The sequence below is a fragment of the Rhinatrema bivittatum genome, chromosome 1 (assembly GCF_901001135.1).
Source record: "Rhinatrema bivittatum chromosome 1, aRhiBiv1.1, whole genome shotgun sequence".
NCBI classification, from domain to species: domain Eukaryota; kingdom Metazoa; phylum Chordata; class Amphibia; order Gymnophiona; family Rhinatrematidae; genus Rhinatrema; species Rhinatrema bivittatum.
This window is the reverse complement of record NC_042615.1, coordinates 333,467,707-333,492,457: the sequence shown is the minus strand read 5'-3', so window position 1 is coordinate 333,492,457 and position 24,751 is coordinate 333,467,707. Positions and strand designations below refer to the sequence as shown.

The window sequence follows — 24,751 nt, the reverse complement described above, 5'->3', positions numbered from 1 at the left end:
AAAGAATATCATAGAACACATAGACAGACATGGTTTAGTGGGATACAGCCAACATAGGAAGACTTGCCTCATAAATCAACTACATTTTTTGAAGGAGTTATTAAACATGTGGATAAAGTGAGCCAGTAGAGTTAGTGTATTTGTCAAATTTATTTATTTATTTAACACTTTTAAAATATACCGACATTCGTGGAGCACATCAGGCCGGTTTACAAAGAACTTAGAAGGCTGAAAATACAAAAAACGCGGAGGGGGGAAGGGGAGCAGACGATAAGAGGGAGGAGAGGGGGGAGGGGCAAGGAAAGCAGGAAGAATAGGGCAGCAGAGTGAGAAAAGAGAGGAACCATAATAATATACAACAATTTCTTAAAAGTATGATACGCAGAGTAGTTAATTTACATCAATTCCATGATTCCTTTCACAGTGGGGGGACGGAGGGGAGAAGCGGCTATGTCTGTTTGGCATCCGAGTATGCTTGCCTAAAAAGCCATGTCTTGATGCCTTTTTTGAAGGTGTGCAGGGAGGGTTCAAGACGTAGGTAGGAGGGAAGTGAGTTCCAGAGTGTGGGGCCGGTAATGGTGAACTCCCTTTCTCTGGTGATGGTGAGGTGTGCAGTTCTGAGGGGCGGTGTGTACATGGAGCCTGCGAGAGCGGTTCTAGTGGGGCGATTAGAGGTACGGAAACTACTCTGAAAATCCAAAGTCCCCCATAAGAGACTTCTAAAAAAAAAAAAAATTAAAGTCATGAGATGAGGCAATGTCTTTTTGTAGATTACAAATTGGCTACAAGATTGTAAATAGAGAGTAGGATTAAATGGTCAGTTTTCTCAGTGGAGAAAGGTAAACAGTGGAGTGCCTCAGGGGATCTGTACTTGGATCGGTGCTTTTCAATATATTTATAAATGATCTGGAATGGGATACGATGAGTCAGATGATCAGATTTGCAGTTGATACAAAATTATTCAGAGTAGTTAAATCACAAGCAGATTGTGATAAATTGCAGGAGGACCTTGCAAGACTAGAAGGCAGGGCATCCAAATGGCAGACGAAATTTAATCTACAAAGTGACGTCTATATGGAAAACTAACCCATGTTGTAGTTACATAATATTAGGTTCCATAATAGATCTGGGTATCATAGTGGACAATACATTGAAATCATTGTCTGTGTGCTGCAGTGGTCAAAAAAGCAAATAGAATATTAGGAATTAATAGGAAAGGGATGGTGACTAAACCAGAGAATATCATAGTACTTCTGTATTCTGTATTGCTCCATGGTGAAACCACACCTTGAGTACTGTGTGCAGTTCTGGGCACCACATCTCAAAAAAGATATAGTTGCACTGGAAAAGGTTCAGAGAAGGGCGACCAAAATGATAAAGGGGATGGAACTACTCCCCTATGAGGAAAGGCTAAAGAGGTTATGGCTGTTCAACTTGGAGAAAAGACTGCTGTGGAGGAATATGTTAGAGGTTAATAAAATCATGAGAGGACTAGAACAGGTAAATGTGAATCGGTTATTAACTCTTTCAGATAATACAAAGGACTAGGGAGCACTCCATAAAGTTAGCATGAAACAAATCAGAGAGCATTCTTTTTCACTGAACGCACAATTAAGCTCTGGAATTCATTGCCAGAGGATGTGGTTAAGGCAGTTGTGTAGTTGGGGTTAAAACAGGTTTGGGCACGTTCTTGGAGAAGTCCATAAATTGCTATTAATCAAATTGATTTAGGGAGTAGCCACGGTTTATTACTAGCATTAATATTATGGGATTTATTTACTGTTTGAGTATTTGCCAGGTGCTCCTATCCTGAATTAGCCACTGTTGGAAACAGGATGTTGGACCCTCGGTCTGACCCAGTATGGCAACTTCTTATGTTTTTATGTTCTTAATTTGTAAGCCTCCCTTCTCCAACCCCCTTCACTAGCTGTTCACATCTGTGGAGTTACTGCAGTATAACCACAGGTCAAATTTGTTGGCACTCTGAAGAGAATGTTTGAGTTCCAGAAATCTTAAAAAAGAAAAAAAAAAAAAATCGCATGGTTTGGGATTGCCCTGTGGCTCAGGCCATAACACTGTACATAGCTCTGGCTAGATGTTGGCTCCCCTGCTGTGGGACCGTGTGAGCCTGGGGTGGTGTTAGACTCTGGGAGGGAAGAAAGAAGCTGCTGCTATTGAAATGGCCCATGAGTGGTGCTGAACATATGTCTCAGAAGTGCCCCTCCAGCTCTTGGACTGGCAAGGGGCACTGGTAGGGGAAGATGTGTAGCAGAGACTTCAAGAGAAAAGGATAAAGAAAAACAAATAATAATGCTATGGCCAGGTTATTTGGGTTTAAGATTTCCACTAGTTTTAGAACCCGGTGATAGTTATGCATAGAAAAAAAAAGCAGGAAAAGCTGTGACATGGTCAGCCTTTGAGAATTATTTCCCGTTGTGGTAGTATTAGCTGAGCTTACAGTAAATATCTTCTGCCTTGAATATGTATCTGTTGTATTGTCCCCTGTGCATCATGCTTTTGTAGGCCATTCATTTCATTTATTAAAACTTTATAACCTGCTTGTAAAACATGTTACCCAAGCGGCAGTACAACAATTAAAAATAATCATAATCTTCAAAAATAACATAAAAATAAATCATTAATAAAAAAAATTACAAATAACCAGTATTATATAAACAAAAAAAAATGAAGAAATAATTAGCATACTAACATCATTAGAGCTTTATCAGACTAAGACAATTGCCTCTCCAAAGAGATGGTGCTTGATAACTAAATGTGGTTTCTCTGGTGGATTCCAAACAAACTCTACATATTCTTCACAAGCAGGCTTATTCCATGTCCCTCCACCACGAGTAATTTGTTTGGAATCCACCAGAGAAACCACATTTAGTTATCAAGCACCATCTCTTTGGAGCTCTCTTCCTCTCAATATTCATTCCATTCTTGACTACTTAAACTTCAGGAAAGCAGTTAAAACTTGGTTTTTCAGTAAAGAATGACAAGACAATTTGCCTTTCCAGAGGCAATTGTCTTAGTCTGATAAAGCTCTAATGATGTTAGTATGCTAATTATTTCTTCTTTTTTTTTTTGTTTATATAATACTGTTTATTTGTAATTTTTTTTATTAATGATTTATTTTTATGTTATATTTTGAAGATTATGATTATTTTTAATTGTTGTACTGCCGCTTGGGTAACATGTTTTACAAGCAGGTTATAAAGTTTTAATAAATGAAATGAATGGCATACAAAAGCATGATGCACAGGGGACAATACAACAGATACATATTCGAGGCAGAAGATATTTACTGTAAGCTCAGCTAATACTACCACAACGGGAAATAATTCTCAAAGGCTGACCATGTCACAGCTTTTCCTGCTTTTTTAAAATTTAGTTAAAATGGTAAACCACCTGAAATAGTACGAAAAACAAAACATAACACTTTAAATATGATCCTATAGGTAAGTGGCAACCAATGTAGCTGTTTTAAAGCAGGAGAAAGATGATCGCATTTACGAAGATTAAAAAATCAGACTTGGTGTGGTGTTCTCCAGCAACTGAAGGCGCTTTGTGTGTAAGAAATATCAAGTAGTAAAGAATTGCAATAGTCTATTTTGGAGATAAATGCATGTACCAAAAATTTAAAATCTTTTTCATCTAACAATGAATACATTTTTCTGATGTCCCTCTGAGAAAAATTATTTTTGCACGGTGGCTGAAATGAAATTTGCATAGTGAGAGCAGAATATAACTGAAGGCCTAAAGAAGTTACCATGGGCTTTAAAGAGATGGAAATGCCTAACAATGTAGGGGCCATTACGGGGGCAGCAGATCTAATAGTAAACGAGACTGCTTCAGATTTAGAAGGGTTTACCTGAAAATTATGATTTGAAGCCAGTTAGCAACCCTGTCTAAGCAATTATTAAAGGTGTCAGTAGATTCTTTTATGTTTAAAAAAAAAAAAAAAGCAGTTATTTGTAAATTGTTCACGTAGAATGATTGATGAAAACCTAGATCCTGTATTAAAGTCGCCAGTGGGGAAATAAAAATGTCAAACAGCAGTGGTGATAAGATGGAGCCCTGTGAGACTCCAAATAGAAGTTAACCAAATTGGAAAGTTGATTATTCCAGTCATCATGGAAAGAACGTTCTGAAACACAAGACAAAAACCAGGCCGGGGCTACATCTGCAAGACCAATCTCACTCAATCTACAATAAGCAACTGATGGTTAAAGGTGTTGCATGCTGCACTCATGTCTAAAAATTACTGAATTAACTCTGATGTCGATAGCACAAGTAAAGCTGTTTCTGTTCTTTGTGCTTTACAAAAGCCTGACTGACAAGGGTGCAGCATGTTGGTCTTGCAGATGAAGTCACTTAGCTGGTTCAATAATATCTTCTCAATTATCTTTAATAGAATAGGTAAATTGGGTACTGGTCTGTAATTGGATACCTCTGAAGGATCCAATGATTTTTTGTTATTAGTGGCCAAACCATGGCCATTTTCAATTGAGAGGGAAAAATCCCTGTAGTAATGGAACTATTAATCATAACTGCTATTGGAGATGCCATATCTAACTAGGATTTAATAATAATCTAGATGGCAAGGGATCCAATTTAGTAGTACTTAAAATTATTTTAGTAGAAAATTCACAGCAATTGCTGAGATGGGATTAAACATTACTAATGAAGAAGGTGAACTAGGAGACTGATTTGAAACCAGAACCAGCTCATTATGAACAACAGGAAATTGAATTTAGCTCTGATAATTTTTTTGTTTCTTAAAATATTTCACAGGATCTGCAGCTCGATGACCTGAAGCAACAATTAAGTGGTTTAAGAAGTCAGAATGAACAGCTTCAGACAACAGTGACACAGCAGTTGTCTCAGATTCAACAACACAAGGACCAATATAATCTCCTGAAAATAAAACAAGGTATGTTCACCAAATAAGGGTAGTCTTTAGCATACTGCTAGTACATGGCATGGTGCTTGTCTGATGTTTCTGCTGATTCAGGGCTTTCCAAACCCATCTTGTGACCCCCATAACCAATCAGGAGATAAGCAATAAATAGGCATGAGAGAATGTTTATATACTGAATCCCCAATATATTATATACAGATATCTCATGCATGTTCATTTTATTGTATTTGTTGATTTAGAACATTTTTCCAAGGAGCTTTGTGCAGTGTACAGTAAAAATAAGATACTTGCACAAAATGCAAATATAACATAAGCACAGACAGTCAAACGCCCGAAACCAAAAAACACCAAAATAAACATAAAAACAATCTAATAGAATACAACAGTAAAAATTTCATAAAAATTCACTAAATAGATATCCTGAAAATCGGACTGGCTGTGAATTCACCAGACAGGTTTGGGAAAGCCAGACCTAATTTGATTAATTTTCAAGGATTGAAATTCATCTTTATGAATTAATCTTTTTGTTTTAGTACCTTGCTGGATGATTTAAGAAGGTCCTTTTGATTTTTGAAAACTGATCTTCCTCTTTATCCAGTCAGACCAGACCAGTGGGTTATGCATGCCAGCCAGCAAATAGAGACAGAGATCACCAGGCTTGCTGATGTCTCTCCTCATATATCTCCATGCTGATACCAGCCTGCCATATTTTTTGTCTCCAGCAGATGGTAGGCAAGCATTCTGTGCTATGGACTGAGGCCTGGTTAGGCCAGATGAATATGAATAGCATGGCTCCTGAGGTGACAGACTAGCTCTCCCTCCCTCGGTTGAGCATACTTTGGGACAGTAGGAATTTTCATTATGGCTGCTCCTGAAGTGAGAAATTTGTCCTCTCTCCTTCAATGGTGTACACCTGGGCTAGGAAGGCCACCTAGTGGCTTGCTGGATTAGAAGTAGAACTAGAATCTGGTAACCTCTACCTCTTTTTTTTTTTTTTTTTTTTTTTTTTTTCTCTGGGACTGCTCGAATCTTCCTAAGGCAGCTCCTGAGGTGGCAGGGTACATCTCCCTCCTTCAGTGGAGCACACCTGGGCCAGGGGGAATTTTTCCAGTTGCCATATTGGACCTGAGCTGGAGCCTAGGGTCTTGTAGCCTCTAGCTCTCCCCCCTCCTCCCCCTTTCCTCTAGGATAGCAGGAATAATTCCTAAGGCAGCTCCTCAAGTAATAGGATTCTCCTCCCTCCCTTAGTGGAGCATGCTTGAGCTAGAGGGACTGAGGTCAAGTAGCCTTAGCTTCTGTCTTTCTCATTCTCTTCCCTTCTCTCCTCTCCTCCCCCCCCCCCCCCTGCTGCCTCCAGCCAGCCTTCAGATCTTTCCCACAGTTGATTATATTCATGTTAATAAAGTTGACAGAGGACAGCAATGGGCAAGCAGCAGGACAGTGAGTACACAAGCCAGGTGACCAGCAGCAGTGAGTTTGAGGTTACAGTTTTTGTGTGGGGTAGGAAGCTGATCTTCCAGTGGAGTGCAGCAGGTGAGCTGCGATGTGTATTCTGTGAGGTATCTAATGCTGCTGCCAGAGCGATTATGTAATACGTGCTGGAGTTATGTAGCTCTCTGCAGAGAGTGAGTTTAGACCCCTGGAAAGGTCTGCATCGATGAGGACAACTGTTACATATTTTTCCGTTGGTGCGTTGGTAGTTGCTGTGGAAATGGCAGCCATTTTGCCAATATGGGAAAGAGGAAGCTGGGACCTCCTGCTCTTTCTCCTGCAAGATAGTCACCAGATTTTGATGGTGGTGAAGCAGTCTTCAGTGGCTTTTTAGGGTTCAGCTACTGCTTAATGACTCTTCCTTTTTATTCTGGGCTTTGGTGCCCATGGAAATTTCAGACCAGTGTTTCCTTGTAACAGTTCTGTCCTAGGATCCGCTCTGGGTTTTCCTTTGCTAGGTCACTACTTTCAGTTTCAGGCTCTGCTCGTTGGATTAGCCATAGCCCCGAGGAACCTTTGTGAAGGTGGTGGTGGTAGCTGCACACTGCAAGGAAGGCATTTTGTTGGACCTTTTATCTGGATGATTGACTAATAAGAGCAAGGTCCTTTCAGGAGAGTGTTTTGACTTCTCAGCAAGTGGTCCAAATGTCAATTTTTCCAAGAGCAATCTTTAGCATTCTCAGGTATTGGAGTATCTGGGAGCTCAGTTTGCTATGTGGATAGGTCGTATACATCTAGCAGACTAAAACGTTCAGAAGTTGTGTGGCTATATCCAGGCATTGGGGATGGATAGAGTGCATGTGCATCCTATTTAAAGGACTTTGCTTTTCAGGTGGAATCCCCAGTCCCAAGATTAATCCATGAGACTGCCTGTGCCAGAGTAGACAAAACACAGTCTGCACTAGTGACTAAACATCAGACCCTTGGAACAGGGGATTAGATTTGGCAGCACCAGTCTGGATTGTAGTGATGTTGGATGCCAGTCTTATCAGGTTGGGGGAGGGGCGCTGCCCTGTCAGGAGCTGTTTACTCGTGGACCATGGACCCCTAAAGAAGCAAGCTGTTCCTTCATCCACCTGGAAGGCAGTGCAATTGGCTGGTTTTCTTCCTATTCATGCCTCAGGTAATGGGACAGTCAGGGTGATAACGACAATGCCATGGAGGCAGCATACATAAATTATCAAGGGGGAACCCAGAGTCCTCAAGTGTCGATGGAGGTGGACTTGCTTCTTCCTCAGGTGGAAAGGAATTGGCAAGCCTTATCGGCATCTCCCATAGCAGGCACAGATGATATTCAGGCAGATTTGCTCAGTTGCAGTACCATAGATCCAGGGAAATGGTCCCGCTCATGAAGGGCCTTCAGTCTTATTGTACTGGAATTGGGTCTGATGGTGCACCACTAGAATGTGAAGGTGCACAAAAGTTTCAGCTGAAAGAGAGATGCTCATTTGTCAGGAATTGATGCCCTAGTACAGGAGTGGCCGAAGGAGGGGATTTTGTATGTTTTGTTTCCTCCTTGTCTCATGGTAGGTATACTACTTCAGAGGATTGCTGGGCATATAGGACAGGTGATCCTGGTGGCTGCAGACTGGCCTTGATATGCAGATTTTCGGCATCTGCTGTGTGGCAGCCCTCTAAGTCTTCCACCTTACAAGGGATTAATTGTCATGGTCTGAGGTTTCATGGGAATCTGGATGGGCTTTATCTTATGGTTTTGCCCTTGAGAGTGCATGATTAGTGAAGAAGGGTTACTTTCAGATTGTGGTGGCAGTGCTACTGAAAGCTAGAATATTCTCCATTTCCTTAGCTTATGTGCTGGTTTGAAAATATTTTTGAGAATTGATACTCTGGCATCAGTGTGCCCCTGGGGCCATGTGTATTCCATTGATTTTGGAATTTTTGCAGGAAGGCCTCTCTAAGGGTTTGGCTCTTAATACATTGAAGGTACAAGGAGTGTCTCTCATTTTCTCGCTTTAGAAGTTGTATTCAAGCTATACCATTACTTTTCATTCAGATGTTTCTAGGTTCATGAGGGATGTGAAGCATATTAGCCCCTGTTCCATATTCCAGTTCCATTGATTCTGTCTTTCTTGGCGGGACCAGTTTGCTTCTCTTAAGGCTATTTCTTTAGGCTGCTCACGCTGAAGATGATCTTCCTAGCTTGTTGGCTCTGAGTCCAACTGATTTCCGACTAGTTCATTGGCTCTGAGAGTGTCTGAGTTGCAAATGCTTTCTTGTAGGGAGTCCTCTTATTGATTACAAAGGAAAGAGACAAGATTTGGACAGTTCCCTCCTTTCTGCTGAAGATTATATCAGATTTTTAAAAAGTCAGTTGTCTTATCTTCTTTTAACAGGCAGATTCTGAAGACTACTCACTCTTTTGCCCTTTGGATGTGAGGAGACATCCTTTAAGGTATATGGACACTAGTGTTTTTTTAGGTGCTCTGATCATCTTTGTTTTGTAATGTGAGAAGGTGAGGTTGCCTTCTCAGGCTACAGTGGCACATTGGATTAAGGAGTTAATTACAACAGCTTATGTGGATTCCGGCACTCCCTTGCCAAAGCAGATACAGGCTCATTCCACAAGGTGATAAGCCATTTTTTTGGGCAGAATTGCGTTTGCTTTCTCCTTTTGTGATTTGTAAAGTGATGACATTTTTGCATATCTTTTCTAATCATTTCCACCTGGATGTCAGAGCTCGAGAGGAGGCCTCCTTTGGCAGTGTTGTAGGGCTGGGGCTACATCCTACCCTATGAGGGAGTAGCTTGGGTCCATTCCATTAATCTAGCTTAGTCTGACTGGTTGATGAATGTGAAAATTAATTCTTACCTGATAATTTTCTTTCCTTTAAAACAGTTGGACCAGGCCAAGGCCTTCTCTATGCTGCTGGTGTCTTTGGGGTGCTTATGCATTCTGTATCTTGCAGGGGAATTTACTTGCAAGTAGGTAAGAAGAGTTGAAGACCAGAATGACTATATATACTTTGCTGCAGGTGAGTTATTTATGGATTACTGTTGGGAGTTCTTCCTTAGTTTCTGCTTCCTTGTTCTTCTGGAAATCCACTGATAAAAAAAAAAATCAAGATCACTTGAACTAATAATATATTTGATAGTTGATGGTATTGATCTTATCCATAGTTAGCTTGTTATAGAATACTGGCAGACTGGTATCAGCATGGAGGTATATGAGGAGTGACATCAGCAAGCCTATAATATACTTTTGTCTATCTCCCTCTGCTGGTTGGCACCTACAACCCACTGGTCTAGCCTGGTCTGACTATATTAAAAGAGAGGAAATTATCAGATCAGTTATTTTCATCTTCCTTTAGTGTAGCCGATGGGTGGATTGTGAAGATTTTAGTTAGTGTGTGGAAACAAATTCTCCTTGCCAGGAAAAGACAACCAACTTCACAGTTCCCACGGTGAAGGAATGCAGATGAATGGAATTCAGTCTGAGGAAATGATGAGGCTGCGAGAAGAGATGGAAGAATTGAGAAAACAGCAGGATACATTACAAGGACAACTTGCAGAAAAGGAGTGTTTGATTGCAAACCTGGTAAGGGCCACATTTTCATATTCTATCATTCAAAATACAAAGGAAAATGTTGTTAAATGATTTTAATTTTACTATTTGTATTCCTTTTATTATTTATTTTTCTATTTCAGTCCTGTCATCTTTGGTATATAAATCCAGAAAGCCATGTTCTTGGCATCAGTGAAAAGCAATCAAATAAACTTTCAGGAGCCATTGCATGAGCAGCAGTAGTGCTTGCTTGCTCAAAATAGAGTGGGTACAGTGGTTTCTCCCATGACTAAATAGTCTTAGCAAATCTTTAATTTCCATATTTCTCACAATTGGTAGAAAAATATAAATTTTTTTGCCAGAGGATGTGGTCAAGGTTAGTAGTATTAGCTGGATTTTAAAAAAAGGTTTGGACTAGCTTCTGGAGGACAGGCTCATTAAGAGTTATTAGCCAGATAGACCTGGAGATCACTACCTCTTTCTTGGAGGAGTGAGCAACCAGGAATGGATCTCCCCAGTATGATGATCTGGGTATTGCCAAGTAATCTGGATTGGCCACTGTTGGAGACAGGATGCTGTGCTCAATGGCCCACTGCTCTATCTCAGTATGGCCCTTCTTATTCTTAAACATGGTCAAAAACAAATTTAATTCTTTTCCTCCTCCTTCTCCTTCATTAAAATTTTTTATTTTAGAGTATATTTCTTTCAAATCTGCTACCTGTTAGTTTCATATAGTCCATAAGCTATTTGAAAGAGTAAATAACTGTTCCCTATTACGTTATTCCACCTCACTAATGATTTTGTAAACCTTTCTCTTTATCTTCTCTGCCATCTGTTCACCAAGCTGAAAAAGCCTTAAAGGAAAATTGGTTCTTACCTGCTAATTTTCATTCCTGTAGTTAGTACCACAGAGCAGTCCAGACTCCTGGGTTTTGCCTCCCCTCCAGCAGATGGAGACAGAGAAAGTTTTACTGACACTGCCACTTAACCACAAGTGCTCCCTGCAGTTCCTCAATATTATCTATACCCAAGCCAATCACAACAAATTTCAAAAACATCCAGACTTTCAAAACTTACAAAATATGAAAATATTCTCTGCTATAAAAACAGAATGAGCGGACAACTCTCCCTCTCTACAGAATGGGCGGGTTCTGGACTGATCTGTGGTACTACAGGAATAAAAATTAGTAGGTAAGAACCAATTTTCCTTTCCCTGTACGTACCCAGATCAGTCCAGACTCCTGGGATGAACCAAAGCTACCTACTCAGGGTCAGACCTGGAGACTACCGCTCACAGAAAACTTGTGCCAAAAGATGGGGAACCTGTACCTCCCACATCCAGACGATAGTATCTTGTAAAAGTATGTAGCGACTTCCAAGTCGCTGCTCTGCAAATCTCCTGTGGAGAAACAAGCTGAGCCTCCACCCACGAGGCCACTTGAGAACGCGTAGAATGAGCATGCAATCCCTCCGGAACCGGACGACCACAAATAATGTAAGTGGAACCAATAGCCTCCTTAAGCCAACGAGCAATAGTAGCTTTAGAAGCCTGAAAGCCCCTTTTTGGACTGCTCCACAGAACAAAAAGGTGATCTGACCTTCTGAAGTCATTCATTACCTTAAGATACCTCAACAAAGCTCTTACATCTAACAACTTGAGCTCCCTCACATTAGGAGCATACGCATCCATTGTAGGAAAGGCTGAAGCTCCGCTGTCTGACTGATATGAAACTCCAAAACCACTTTTGGCAAAAAGGAAGGTGCTGTCCTCAACAAGACCCCCGAATTCGAAATTTGAAGAAATGAGTCACGACACGACAGAAACTGCAACTCAGAAATCCTTCTAGCTGAATATATTGCCACCAGAAAAACAACCTTAAGAGTCAAATCCTTCAGCATCGCTCTCCGGAGTGATTCAAAAGGAGCCTCACATAAACCCCTGAGGACAAGATTTAGATTCCAGTATGGACAAACTTGCCGAAGCGGAGGACGCAAATTCTTTGTTCCCTTAAGGAGCTGAATAACGTCCGCATGTGCAGAAATAGAGGACAAATCTATCTTGCCACAAAGACAACCTAGAGCTGCCACTTAAACTTTAAGTGAGCTGAGAGACCAGCATTTGGCGAAACCTTCTTGCAGAAAGGACAAAATGTCAGAGACTGGCGGCCTGAGAGGGTGAACTCCTTTAGCGAAGCGCCAGCAGTCAAAAACCTTCCATACCCTTACATAGGAAATATTAATAGACTTTCTCCTGGCTTGCAACAACCTAGTAATGACCGCCTCTGGATAAACCCTATGTCTCAAATGCCGCCTCCCAAAAGCCATGCCGCTAGACAAAAGTGAGCAGCCTGGTCTGAAAATATGGGGCCCTGACGCAGAATACCCTCCAGATGACCAAAACAAATCGGCCCGTCCACAGCCAAGTTGATAAGATCTGCTAACCACAGACGCCGTGGCCATTCCAGTGCTACCAAGACCACTTCTCCCTGATGCTTTTCTATGCAATGCAATACCTTGCCCTCGAGTGGCCAGGGAGGAAAGATGTAATATAGACCTCCCCCCCCCGCGGCCAAGATAGTACCAGAGCATCAATGCCCTCAGCCCCATGCTCTCGCCTCCAACTGAAAAATCGAAAGGCGTTTGCATTCAGACGAGTCACCATTAAGTCCACATGGGGGTAGCCCTACCGCTCACAAATCAGCTACATCGCGGACTCTGACAACTCCCATTCGCCCAGGTCCAACACTGTCCGACTCAGGTAATCTGCTTGAACATTTTTGACCCCGGCTATGTGGGATGCCACTATTTGCTCAAGGTGCTGCTCTGCCCAAAGAATTAAATCTTATGTCTCCCGGGCTACTGCTTGACTCTTGTTTCCGCCCTGACAATTGATATAAGCCACCATTGTCGCATTGTCTGAGAGAACCCTCATCGACCGACCTCTCACTAATGGTAGAAATTCCTGTAAGGCTAAGCGGACCGCTCTGGTCTTTAGTTGATTGATAGACCACACAGACTCTTTCTCGAACCAGACAGCCTGAGCTGACTGGTGCTGACACATTGCTCCCCAACCAGAGATACTGGCATCAGTAGTAATGACCGCCCAATCTGGAACTTCAAGATCCACACCCCAGACTTAGATTGGAAGTTAGAAGCCACCAGGAAAGCCTCTCCCATGCAATGCCCTTGAGTGGTAATTGAAGCTGAAACTCCTCCAAGACCGGGTTCCACCAAGCTAAAAGCACTCTCTGCGGCGGTCTCCTGTTAGCAAAAGCCCAAGGCACTAATTTCAGTGTAGAGGCCATAGAGCCCAGAACTTGCAAAAAATCCCATAATTTGGAAACCTGTAACTGCAACAACTGCCGAATCTGCCCCCGCATCTTTAGAACATGCTCCTCTGAGAGATACACCTTGCTGACTAGAGTGTCGAACCGAACCCTCAGATACTCTGGGGACTGTGTCGGTAACAGGCGACTCTTCGCTACATTCGCTACCCAACCTAAAGACTGGAGCACGGCGAGAAGTGACTGGCGACAAAGAGCCTCTGACTTCGCCCTCATAAGCCAGTCGTCCAGATACGGATGCACCAAAATCCCTGCTGATCTGGTTACGTACAGGGAATGTGTGTAGCCTCTGATCACAGGGGAGCCGTTCCATCTTCTTAATTATTTTTTGTTGCCTTTCTCTGTACTTTTTTTGAAGTGAGGTGACCAGAACTGTACACAATTCTCAAGGTTTGGCTGCACCATGGATTTATACAGAGACATTACATGGTTCTCAGTTTTATTCTTTATTCCTTTCTGAATAATTCCTAACATTCTATTTACTTTTTTGGCCACTGCTTCATACACAACTGAGGATTTAATATTATCCACAATGACACCAACATCCTTTTCCTGAGTGCAGACTATCAGAGGGCAATTTTTGGATTCTCCATGGGTAAACGGATAACTTGCAGCGAATGCCCTTTTCAAAATTGGCCCTCGCTGTGGGAAAGTCTTCTATGCACACTGTCTACAGCATGTATACTTTTCCCTCTGGGGACAAGGGGCTGTGCTGGGGCTATCCTGGAAGGGCTCATTGCCCTCTGGAAGGGTTGTGTCCCCCTCCAGAGGGTAATGAGCAGGGGATAGAGTTCTCCAGAAGAGGAATGCCATCTCCTCCTCAACCTATTCCATTACTACGAGGACCATCACAACTCTGGCCTTCCTGCAAAAGAGAAAGTGATATCGGGGCAGAATTTTGTGGCAATTCCCCTAATTCAACCCCACCCCACCTTCCCTCCAAAGGACAGCTCTGCATCCCAGCAAAATATGTGTGAAGTTTCCTTTTTAATTCTCTACACATACTTCCCTATGGGAAGTTGTACCTCCATGGGTACCTGTGTGTATTCAGTGTCCCTGTTGAACAAGGGATTTTCAAGCACCATGGGGAGTTTGAAAATGGCCTCATTGTGAAACCCAGCATTGTGTACATACAATTGAGATTATTTTTCCATATAGACATCCCTTTGCACTTGTTCATATTAAAATTAATCTGCCATTCAGATGTACATTTCATAGTCTTGTAAGACTCCCAGTCTGGTAATGTTTTAACTATTTTTGAATAATTTTGTATCATCTGCAGATTTGATCACCTCACTTATAGTAATGATTAAGTTAGAAAACACTGGTCGCAGTGCAGATTCCTGGAGCATTTTGCTTTTTACATCTCTATTGTGAACATTGATGATTTAATCCTACTCTTTTTCTTATCTTTTAACCAGTTAACAATCCACAATAGGACATTGCCTCCTATCCCATGACTCTTTAATTTCCTGAAGAGTCTAACATGAGGGACATTATGAAATGTCTGCTGAAATGCCAGATACACTATATTGGTCGGCTGTCCCTGATCTATATGTTTATGTATACCTCTATAGAATTCTAATAGATTAGTAAAGCAAGACTTCTGTATGCTAAATCTTTGCTGATTCTTCAAGATTAAGCCAAGTTTAACCATATACCCAGTTATTCTGTTCTTAATAATAGCTTCCACATTTTAATCAGCACCAGTGTCAGACTTGCTGGTCTGTAGTTGCCTGGATCACCCTGGAACCCTTTACATTGGCTGCCCTCCAGTCCTCAGGTTCAGTGGCATATTTTTATAATAGATTACAGTTAACCAGTAGCAGGTCTGCAATTTCATGTTTGACTTCCTTAAGATCTCTGGAGTGAATACCATCTGATCATTGTGATTTGCTATGATTTAGTTAGTTTGCTCTGATAGTTTCATACAATTCAAGACAGTTCTACTCAATCCAATTAAAATCTTTTCAAATGAAATGTCATTTGTATGCAGCATAAAAACACTGCATGATGTTTGCCCATTATATAAGGTTTTAATATCTGTATTCACCAGTGAAGGGGGGAAGCTTTTCCAGTAGTGGTTGATGGTGTTTTTCCATCGATAAGCAGGGCTGAATTAGTCATGATCTATGGGTGATGTCATCCAGCCGCACTGTCCCTCCAAGCTAGTAGAGCTTTGAACTCTGAGTATGTATGGGAGTTCCCATGCAGGTGTTGCCCCAAAGTCTCCTCAGTCTGTTTTTGTCCTTGCAATTAGTTATTTTGCCTCTCTGGAAGATTTTTTCTCCATAGACATACTTTGCGCGACCCACAAACAGCACTTTTCAGTGCTACTGATCTTCTTTCAAAAAAATCCTGAGAAGGAACAACTTTTTCAAACATTTTTTCCTCATGGCTTTTAAAAAGACCACCAATGGCTTTAAGGCCTATGCGTGCAGATAGATCATGTCAATCACAGACGGTCATAACCAATGTTAATTCTGCCTAGGCCCAGATCATGACCAACCCAACTACCATGCATGTGGAAGAATGTCTCCTAGAGCGTTCAATGTTCCAGAGTGGCTAAGATGGAGACCCTAAGATATGAGCTGCAGGAGGTGTTGACTTCCAAGAGCCACCATTCTTCCTCCTCTCATAGCAGCAAGAGTAAATTTTCTGGTACTGGTTCCCTGCACAGTGCATCAAAGTAGTTGACACTCAACACACTGAAGCTCAGCACATCAGACCATTTGACACAGTGTGTTTATGGAGCATCAGTATGATTGGTGCACAAGCCCTCGACACACAAGACATTGGAAACCTCGATTCACTGTGTCCTGAAGGGACCAATAGAGAAATTTTTGATGCACAAGCAATCAATGTCAGTGCATGCAGTGTCAAAGCACAAGTCTCATAAGAAGACTAATATTCCTAATCCAGATCAAACACAACAAACCATCCCAACTACCTCGGACAATGAACTGGACCTCTTTCCGTTATCTCTCCGCTTTTCTGCATCCAAGGTTTCAAGAAGAGTTGATTACTAATTCCCAGTGCTCCAGTTCACCCAGATGAATGTCAAGCATATGTGATTTTATGGGCAGCATTGCCAACCCAGAAATGTACAGCTTCTGCCTCTTCATAGGCGGAACCCGGGCTACATCTCCCTCCTTCTGCCATAAGTGCTTTTTGATTTCATGACTACTAACCCAAGGCCTGTGCCTTCAGGCTTCACAATCTATATGTACCATCCTTCCATTACTGCCATGCCAACCACCAACTTTGGAACGTGAACTTATTCTTCTTTTGGAAGAAGATGCTTCCCCGCTGATACAAGGATAAAGATCCCAACAAGCCTTGGAGCAGATAGATATAATGTGGAATTTTTTCTCCTCCTTACTTTTTCATGAGGAACTGCCTTCATTCCCACCAGCCTATCCAGTCATCCCGACCTCTCCACAAAAAGAGATTTCAGGTGTTTCTCCATTCCCTTCCTCTTTCTGCTCAGATCAAAAAACAAATTCTTTTACCACTAGGACCCTCAGGTCCTCACAGCCCTCCTGGATTGCCACGTTCCTCTTGGTCCAGTCATCGCTCCCCAGGGGATTCCCCAGGCAGCTCGAAGGATATCCTTGCAAACCCATTTCCTGGCCTGCCTGACTATACTTCTCCACCAGATGACCCCAAGAGTTTGTGGAAAAGATGGGAGTAACGCTTAAGGTAGAGGTTCGGAAGGAGCTAGACCCCAGAATAGAAGTCACTTACTTACTATAAATATTAGATATACCTGCAGAGCTGTCTGCATTACCAGCTCATGCAGTATTGGATACGGTGTTCATGAAGATGTGAGACACTCCTTATTCTGGGTCCGCAGTGGCCTGAACATTGGATCTAGAATTCTGAATGAAAAAAATCACTGAGTTCCGGGCATCGTACAACTACCACATAATTTAGTAGTAATGGAATCTGCAATGAAAACGTCAAAGAAATCTAGTCTTCACTCCAACACTCCTCCAGGAAAAAAGACACCGGATTCTGGATGAAGTTGGAAGAAATGTTTTTCAAGGCACCATACTGACAGACAGAATTACTTAACACCAATTTTATATGGTGCAATACATCAATGAATGTGTCCAGAACCTCAAAGAATTCATTCAGTCAGACACAAGTGAGCAAATAACCTCTATTCCTTTATATGACCTAGAAGAAGCCATCAGACCTGCATTCCTTCTGAGTGTCATATGATACAACTATGCAAGCTTCTGCAGCCTCTATAGGAGCACATCAGATGGCATGGCTCGGCCAGCTGCATCAGAGAGGATGTCATGAAAAATTAGTGGACCTCCCTTGTTTTGGTAGCAAATGTTTTGGAGAAAAGCTAAGGGAAACGGTTTCCCAAATAAAGGAGCAGAACATAGCAATTCAGTCGTTTTCGACATCTGTGGAGCCTCATGTTGCGGGAAGACATCCTTACTTTTCATTTAAGAAGCCACACTACCCGAGAAAGCCATATAGATTGTATCACTATTGGCTGCCACCACTTCAGACTGGTCTACAACAATCTCAAGTGAATCAAATACACGCTCAACCTCATGAGCGACGTCAAAGGAAGCCACAACAACTGCAGCAGCCAGTCAAATCGGTATCGAGTTTTTAACCACACACACTCAGGGGCCAAACCTCCCCAGTAGGTTCCAGAATCCAATATTACTTATCAAACTGGAATCAAATATCCAAGGATCAGTGGGTGTTGAAGTTAGTGCAAGAGGGGTACCATCTCAATTTTCTGAATCAGTTTGTTCTCCCCCACACCTCGGTACTACCTTTTGATCCATCTCATCTATCGCCCCTGAAATAAGAGGTGCATCAACTTCTACTCAACAATTCAGTTCAAGAAATTAGGCAGATGACATCACTTCCTCCCGACTTTTTACTTTTCTTAGAAGCCTCTCATGAGGAATTTTATGAAATGCCTTCTGAAAATCCAAATACACTACATCTACTAGTTTACTTTATCTACATGTTTATTAACCCCTTAAAAAAGTGAACAGATTTGTGAGGCAAGATTTGCCTTGGGTAAAGCCATGCTGACTTTGTTCCATTAAACCATGTCTTTCTATATGATTTTGATCTTGAGAACATTTTCCATTATTTTTCCTGGCACTGAAGTCAGATTAACTTGTCTGTAGTTTCCCGTATCGCCCCTGGAGCCCTTTTTAAATATTGGGGTTACATTAGCCACCCTCCAGTCTTCAGGTACAATGGATGATTTTAATGATAGGTTACAAATTTTAACCAATAGATCTGAAATTTCATTGTTTAGTTCTTGCAGAACCCTGGGTGTATACCATCTGGTCCAGGTGATGATTTACTGTTCTTCAGTTTGTCAATCAGGCCTAGCACATCTTCTAGGTTCACCATGATTTGGTTCAGTTCATATGAATCATTACCCATGAAATCCTGCTCTGGAATGGGTATCTTCCCAACATCCTCTTCAGTAAACACTGAAGCAAAGAAATCGTTTAATCTTTCCGTAATGGCCTTATCTTCTCTAAGTGCCCCTTTAACCCCTCGATCATCTAACTGTCCAACTGACTCCCTCGCAGGCTTTCTGCTTTGGATGTATTTAAAAAGTTTTTACTGTTAGTTTTTGCCTCTACGGCCAAATTCTTTTCAAATTCTCTCTTAGCCTGTCTTATCAATGTCTTAAATTTAACTTGCCAACGCTTATGCTTTATCCTATTTTCTTCTGTTGGTTCCTTCTTCCAATTTTTGAATGAAGATCTTTTGGCTAAAATAGCCTCTTTCACCTCACCTTTTAACCATGCCAGTAATGATTTTGCCTTCCTTCCACCTTTTTTAATGTGTGGAATACATCTGGACTGAGCTTCTAGGATGGTATTTTTTTTTAACAATGCCCACACCTCTTGCACACTTTTTACCTTTGTAGCTGCTCCTTTCAGTTTTTTTCTGTTTTTCTCATTTTATCAAAGTTTGTCTTTTGAAAGTTTAGCACTAGAGCTGTGGATTTACGAACACATCCAAAATGTCTACCAAAAATGGTTTCCACTTTTCACTTGAACCAATCAATCATTCTTCCAGCATTCTACACAAAGCCTCATGCACATGATGGCAAGAAGTTATTGCATATATTAGACTCCAACAGAGCCTACTAGAATTGCAGAACACAAGTCCACAGGAAAGAGACTCAATTATTTGTCTCGTAGGATCCAACGATTGTAATCAAATTAGATAACCAGTTGCAATAAGCACTTAAAACACAGCTGGACTTCATCTTACAAATCCAGTCAGATTCCACCATGAGCGAGCAACAACCTCCTCCATTGCACATTTCAGAGAGGTGCCCATAGAGGATATGTAAAGTGGTCACTGGTCATCTATTTACACTTTCACTTCCTAATATTGTCTGGACGCCTTGGTGGCTGCAGACAGTACACTGGGCCAGGCAGTCTTGCGAGACATAGTTTCTAAGTAGTCTGCTCTTCATGGTGGAGTCTGGGTTGCTGATATGCTGGGTTGTAGCCCTAGGACTCCCCACACATTATGACTAATGCAGCTCTGCTAATTGATGGAAAACAAGCTTTCTTACTGTAAACAATGTTTTCTATAGATAGGATAAATCATAGAAACTTAGAAACATAGAAGTGACGGCAGAAGAAGACCAAACGGCCCATCCAGTCTGCCCAGCAAGCTTTCACACCTATTTGTTTTCATAATCTGTTACTCTGACCGCTGAGGTCAGGGCCCTTATTGGTAACTTTTGGGTTCCAATTCCCTTCCACCCCCACCATCGATGCAGACAGCAGTGCTGGAGCTGCATCTAAGTGAAGTATCTAGCTAATTGGTTTGGGGTAGTAACCGCCGTAATAAGCAAGCTACTCCCGTTTGTTTACCCTGCATGTGCAATTCAGCCATTGTTGGTTGTCTGAATAAAAATCCTCTTTACTTAATTCCCTCTGTTGCTGAAGCAGTGAGCTGCGCTGGATACTTATTCCAAGTCAAGTATCATGCTTAATTGATTCGGGGTAGTAGCTACCGTAACAAGCAAGCTACACCCATGCTTATTTGTTTACCCAGACTATGTAATTCATTCCTTGTTGGTTGATGCTGATATAAATCATCTTTTCTTCATTCTCTCTGCCGTTGAAACAGAGAGCTATGCTGGATGTGCATTGAAAGTGAAGTATCAGGCTTATTTGATTTGGGGTAGTAACTGCCGTAACAAGCAAGCTACTCCCCTGCTTTTTTGTGGATGCAAATCCTTTTTTCCACATTTCCTCTTGCCGTTGAAGCATAGAGTAATATTGGAGTCGCATTAACTGAGTGTATGTTTATTGAATAAGGCTATTAATCTCCAAGTAGTAGCCGTCATTCCCGCAAGCAAGCCACCCCTTGCCTCTTCTCTTCATTCACATCCTCTAGACTTTATGGATCCACAGTGTTTATCCCACGCCCCTTTGAAATCCTTCACAGTTTTGGTCTTCACCACTTCCTCCGGAAGGGCATTCCAGGCATCCACCACCCTCTCCGTGAAGAAATACTTCCTGACATTGGTTCTGAGTCTTCCTCCCTGGAGTTTTAAATCGTGACCCCTGGTTCTGCTGATTTTTTTTGCAATGGAAAAGGTTTGTCATTGTCTTTGGATCATTAAAACCTTTCAAGTATCTGAAAGTTTGAATCATATCACCCCTGCTCCTCCTTTCCTCCAGGGGGTACATATTTAGATTCTTCAATCTCTCCTCATAAGTCATTCTATGAAGATCTTCCACCTTTTTGGTCGCCCTTCTCTGGACCGCCTCCATCCTGTCTCTGTCCCTTCGGAGATATGGTCTCCAGAACTGAACACAGTACTCCAGGTGAGGCCTCACCAAGGACCTGTACAAGGGGATTATCACTTCCCTTTTCTTACTCGATATTCCTCTCTCTATGCAGCCCAGCATTCTTCTGGCTTTAGCTATCGCCTTGTCACATTGTTTCGCCAACTTCAGATCATTAGAGACTATCACCCCGAGGTCTCTCTCCTGCTCCGTACATATCAGCCCTACTCCCCCCATCGAATACACTTCTTTCGGATTTCCACACCCCATGTGCATGACTCTGCACTTCTTGGCATTGAATCTCAGCTGCCATATCTTCGACCATTCTTCCAGCTTCCTTAAATCCCGTCTCATTTTCTCCACTCCTTCCGGTGTGTCCACTCTGTTGCAGATCTTAGTGTCATCTGCAAAAAGACAAACCTTACCTTCTATCCCGTCCGCAATGTTGCTCACAAAGATATTGAACAGGACCGGTCCCAACACCAATCCCTCCGGCACTCGCTCAACACTGCTCTCTCTTCAGAGTAAGTTCCATTTACCATCACACATTGTTTTCTGTCCGTCAACCAGTTTGCAATCCAGGTCACCACCTCGGCATTCACTCCTAAGCTTCTTATTTTATTCACCAGTCTCCTGTGCGGGACCGTATCAAAAGCCTTGCTGAAATCCAAGTAGATGACATCGAGCGCTCTTCCTTGATCCAATTCCTTAGTTACCCAGTCAAAAAAGTCAATCAGATTTGTCTGACAGGATCTTCCCCTGGTGAATCCATGCTGCCTCTGGTCCAGCAATTCTTGCGACTGTAGATAGTTCACTATTCTTTCTTTCAACAGTGATTCCATTCTTTCAACAGTGATTCCATTACTTAAATTTACCATGGGATGCCTGCCCTCCTCTCAGGATAGCAGACTGTCCTATCCTACTAACTTTTGGAGACAGGACTGAGGAGACTCTGGAGCAGTGCCTATGCGGGAACTCCCCCACATGCTCATTAGAGCTGAAAGCTCTACTAGCTTGGAGAGACAGCTCCATTCAGTGCCACCGGATAATGTCACCCACAGATCATGGCTAATTCTGCTATCTAAGGAAAACATTTATGGTAAGCAAACTTGCTTTTACCACTCATGACTAATGAGAATATTTTTTTCCCTAATTGGTAACAGTTTTGTAGTTTGTGCAATATTGGTAGACATCTCTGAGCATTGTAATTCTGTTTTTGCTGGTGGAGGTTTTAAACAAGACTTCCTAGTTGGATAAGTTTTTTTCCTTCTCTTTGTCCACATACTGTTAGAGATCAGCTCAGCCAGAAGTAACAGCAGAGCAGTCCCTGGAAGGCAAGACTGCAGATGGCGGCTCTGATTATGCTGCAGAACTCCACAAGGCAAGGGCTTTCTTGAAATCTGCTTGGTTTTCTTTGTTGCTTTCTAATTAGCATGGGGATTCATCTTAAAGGACTGCTGCATTTTCTTTAGCTATAATGACATAAGTAGTGTTGGACAGCAACATAACTCTGCAGCCAAATAAAAATGTTGCATGAGCAACGCAGACTTTAAAAGCCAGTATTTATGCACATGTATGTATGTGTGCCCCAAAAATACGGGGCAAAAAAGGGGAGGGGAATGGGCATTCTGAGGTGGGGCCAACACTTACATGCATAACTCCATATTTAAAACTGGAGGCCACAGCGCATCAGCTTGCTAGCCAAGTAACTACTGCTGCCCCTGATGTGCACGACTGAAGTTCTGGTGTTTTAGGGTTTACAGGACAGGTTGAGGGATCTGGGTCAACTGGGAGATGTGCAGGATAAAGAACCAGAGGGGCCTGGAAGACCTCAATATTGAATGGGCAAACTGGTAGACTAATTGGAAAAACTGGGCATGTCCTTCGCAGGAACATGTTTTAAAATCTGCTTACATATATGCGTTAAAGCTGGCAAAATCCCATGGAAGATACGTGAGGTAAGTTTGCTCGAGTAACCTCTTAAATTTGGAGCGAGCATACCCATGGTAGGAGTATCTTAAATCATATGCACGTAAGTGAGCACATGATTTAAAATTCCAGCGTATCTGCTCGCACGCCAATATGTTTTAAAATTAGCCTGTTAGATTTTAGTATAATCGGATGGATTTTTTTTTTTATTATAGTCTACTGTCAGTTTAATTTGATCAAATTAAAAGGGGTTTTTTTCTCACTTGTTTTTTTTTTCTCTCTGGAAATATAAAGTCAGTGATACCGCAGGAAGGCAACTAGTTGTCTGTCTGTTAAATTGGATAAATCTATTATAACACTTGAAAAATAGAAAATAATTTTAATTTGATTGTAATGTAATTGTGTATAAAATCAGGTTATTTATTTATTTAACAGATTTATACCTTCAGAAACTGATATTTTTAGCGGTTTACAAAATAAACTTCCTCTACATTCCAAGTTCCAGGAAGTCCTATTGGCAAAGGAAGTATTAACCCCTCCCCCCCCGCCTCTCAGACTCACATGCCCTGTGCTACCTCCAGGGGCCACTCCCGTCAACAGTGAACTCCTAGAACCCAGCTGGCCCCCCAACAAGCCCCGGCTACGGGCTTTTGACTGGAGGCGAGGGAGCTTGAGTCAGCGCATCATACCCCTGGCACTCGATCCTCCAGTGGGAGGCAAACTTCTTTGGTTCGCCCATCCCTGGTCGATCATCACTTTGGACCGATGAGTCCTCACCATAGTTCGTCGGGGGTATCGACTAAATTTCAGAGAAATCCCAGAGAACTCTCCCCCATGTCCATTGTGGGGTTCATCTGCCCAGTAGGACATACTTCTGTCAGAGCTCTCCATCCTCCTAATGGCGAGAGCAGTAGAACCTGTTCCCCATCAGTAGGGTCGAGGATTTTATTCGAGGTATTTCCTGTTACCAAAGAGACTTGGAGGCTTGCGCCCCATTCTCAATCTCAGGGCATTGAACGAATTCCTCCGAAGAGAGAATTTCAAAATGGTTTCTCTGGGCACTCTGATACCCCTACTTTAGCAAGGGAACTGGCTCTGCTCCCTCGAACTCAAGGACGCCTACACCCACATTGCCATCTTCCTCAGACACAGGAAGTATCTTCACTTTATGGTGGGGCAAACTCCCTACCAGTACAGAGTGCTGCCATTTGGTTTGGCCTTAGCCACTCACGTCTTCACCAAGTATCTGGCAGTAGTGGCAGCGCATCTCAGATGCCATGCGGTGCACGTCTTTCCTTATCTAGACTGGCTGGACAAAAGCGATTCACGTGCGGAAGCACTGAGCACTTTGGCCCTGATGATGCAGGCACTGCAATCTCTGGGTTTTATCATCAGCTACCCAAAGTCCAACCTTTGTCCGTTCCCCCAACTGGACTTCATAGGAGCCAGGCTGGACATGGCTCAGGAAAAAGCGTTCTTGCCTTGCGATCGAGCCCTTGCCCTATCCTCTGTGGCAACCTTGGTGCGCAACAGTCAGTGCATAAGTGCCCGTCTGCTGCTTTGCTTTGTTGGGCCACATGGCAGCCTCTGACCATGTTACCCCATTAGCCTGTCTCTGCATGCGCAGAATGCAATGGACATTGCAGTCATAATGGCAGCAGGTGTCCCAGGACCACGAGGCCCATGTCTCCATCACGCAATCTCTGAAGGTGTCTCTGTC

At 42.4% G+C, this 24,751-nt stretch overlaps 1 protein-coding gene across 5 annotated transcripts in view; it reads left to right on the top strand.

Moving 5' to 3' along the window:
* The window catches only part of USO1 (USO1 vesicle transport factor), a 232,084-nt gene that overhangs the window by 177,575 nt on the left and 29,758 nt on the right, over positions 1-24,751 (top strand). For all 5 annotated transcript variants that reach the window (XM_029598247.1, XM_029598222.1, XM_029598211.1 and 2 more), the window contains 3 exons: positions 4,798-4,936; positions 9,808-9,971; positions 22,394-22,483. In XM_029598247.1, the coding sequence (XP_029454107.1) occupies positions 4,798-4,936; positions 9,808-9,971; positions 22,394-22,483 (393 nt within the window). The remainder of the gene's footprint in view (positions 1-4,797; positions 4,937-9,807; positions 9,972-22,393; positions 22,484-24,751) is intronic.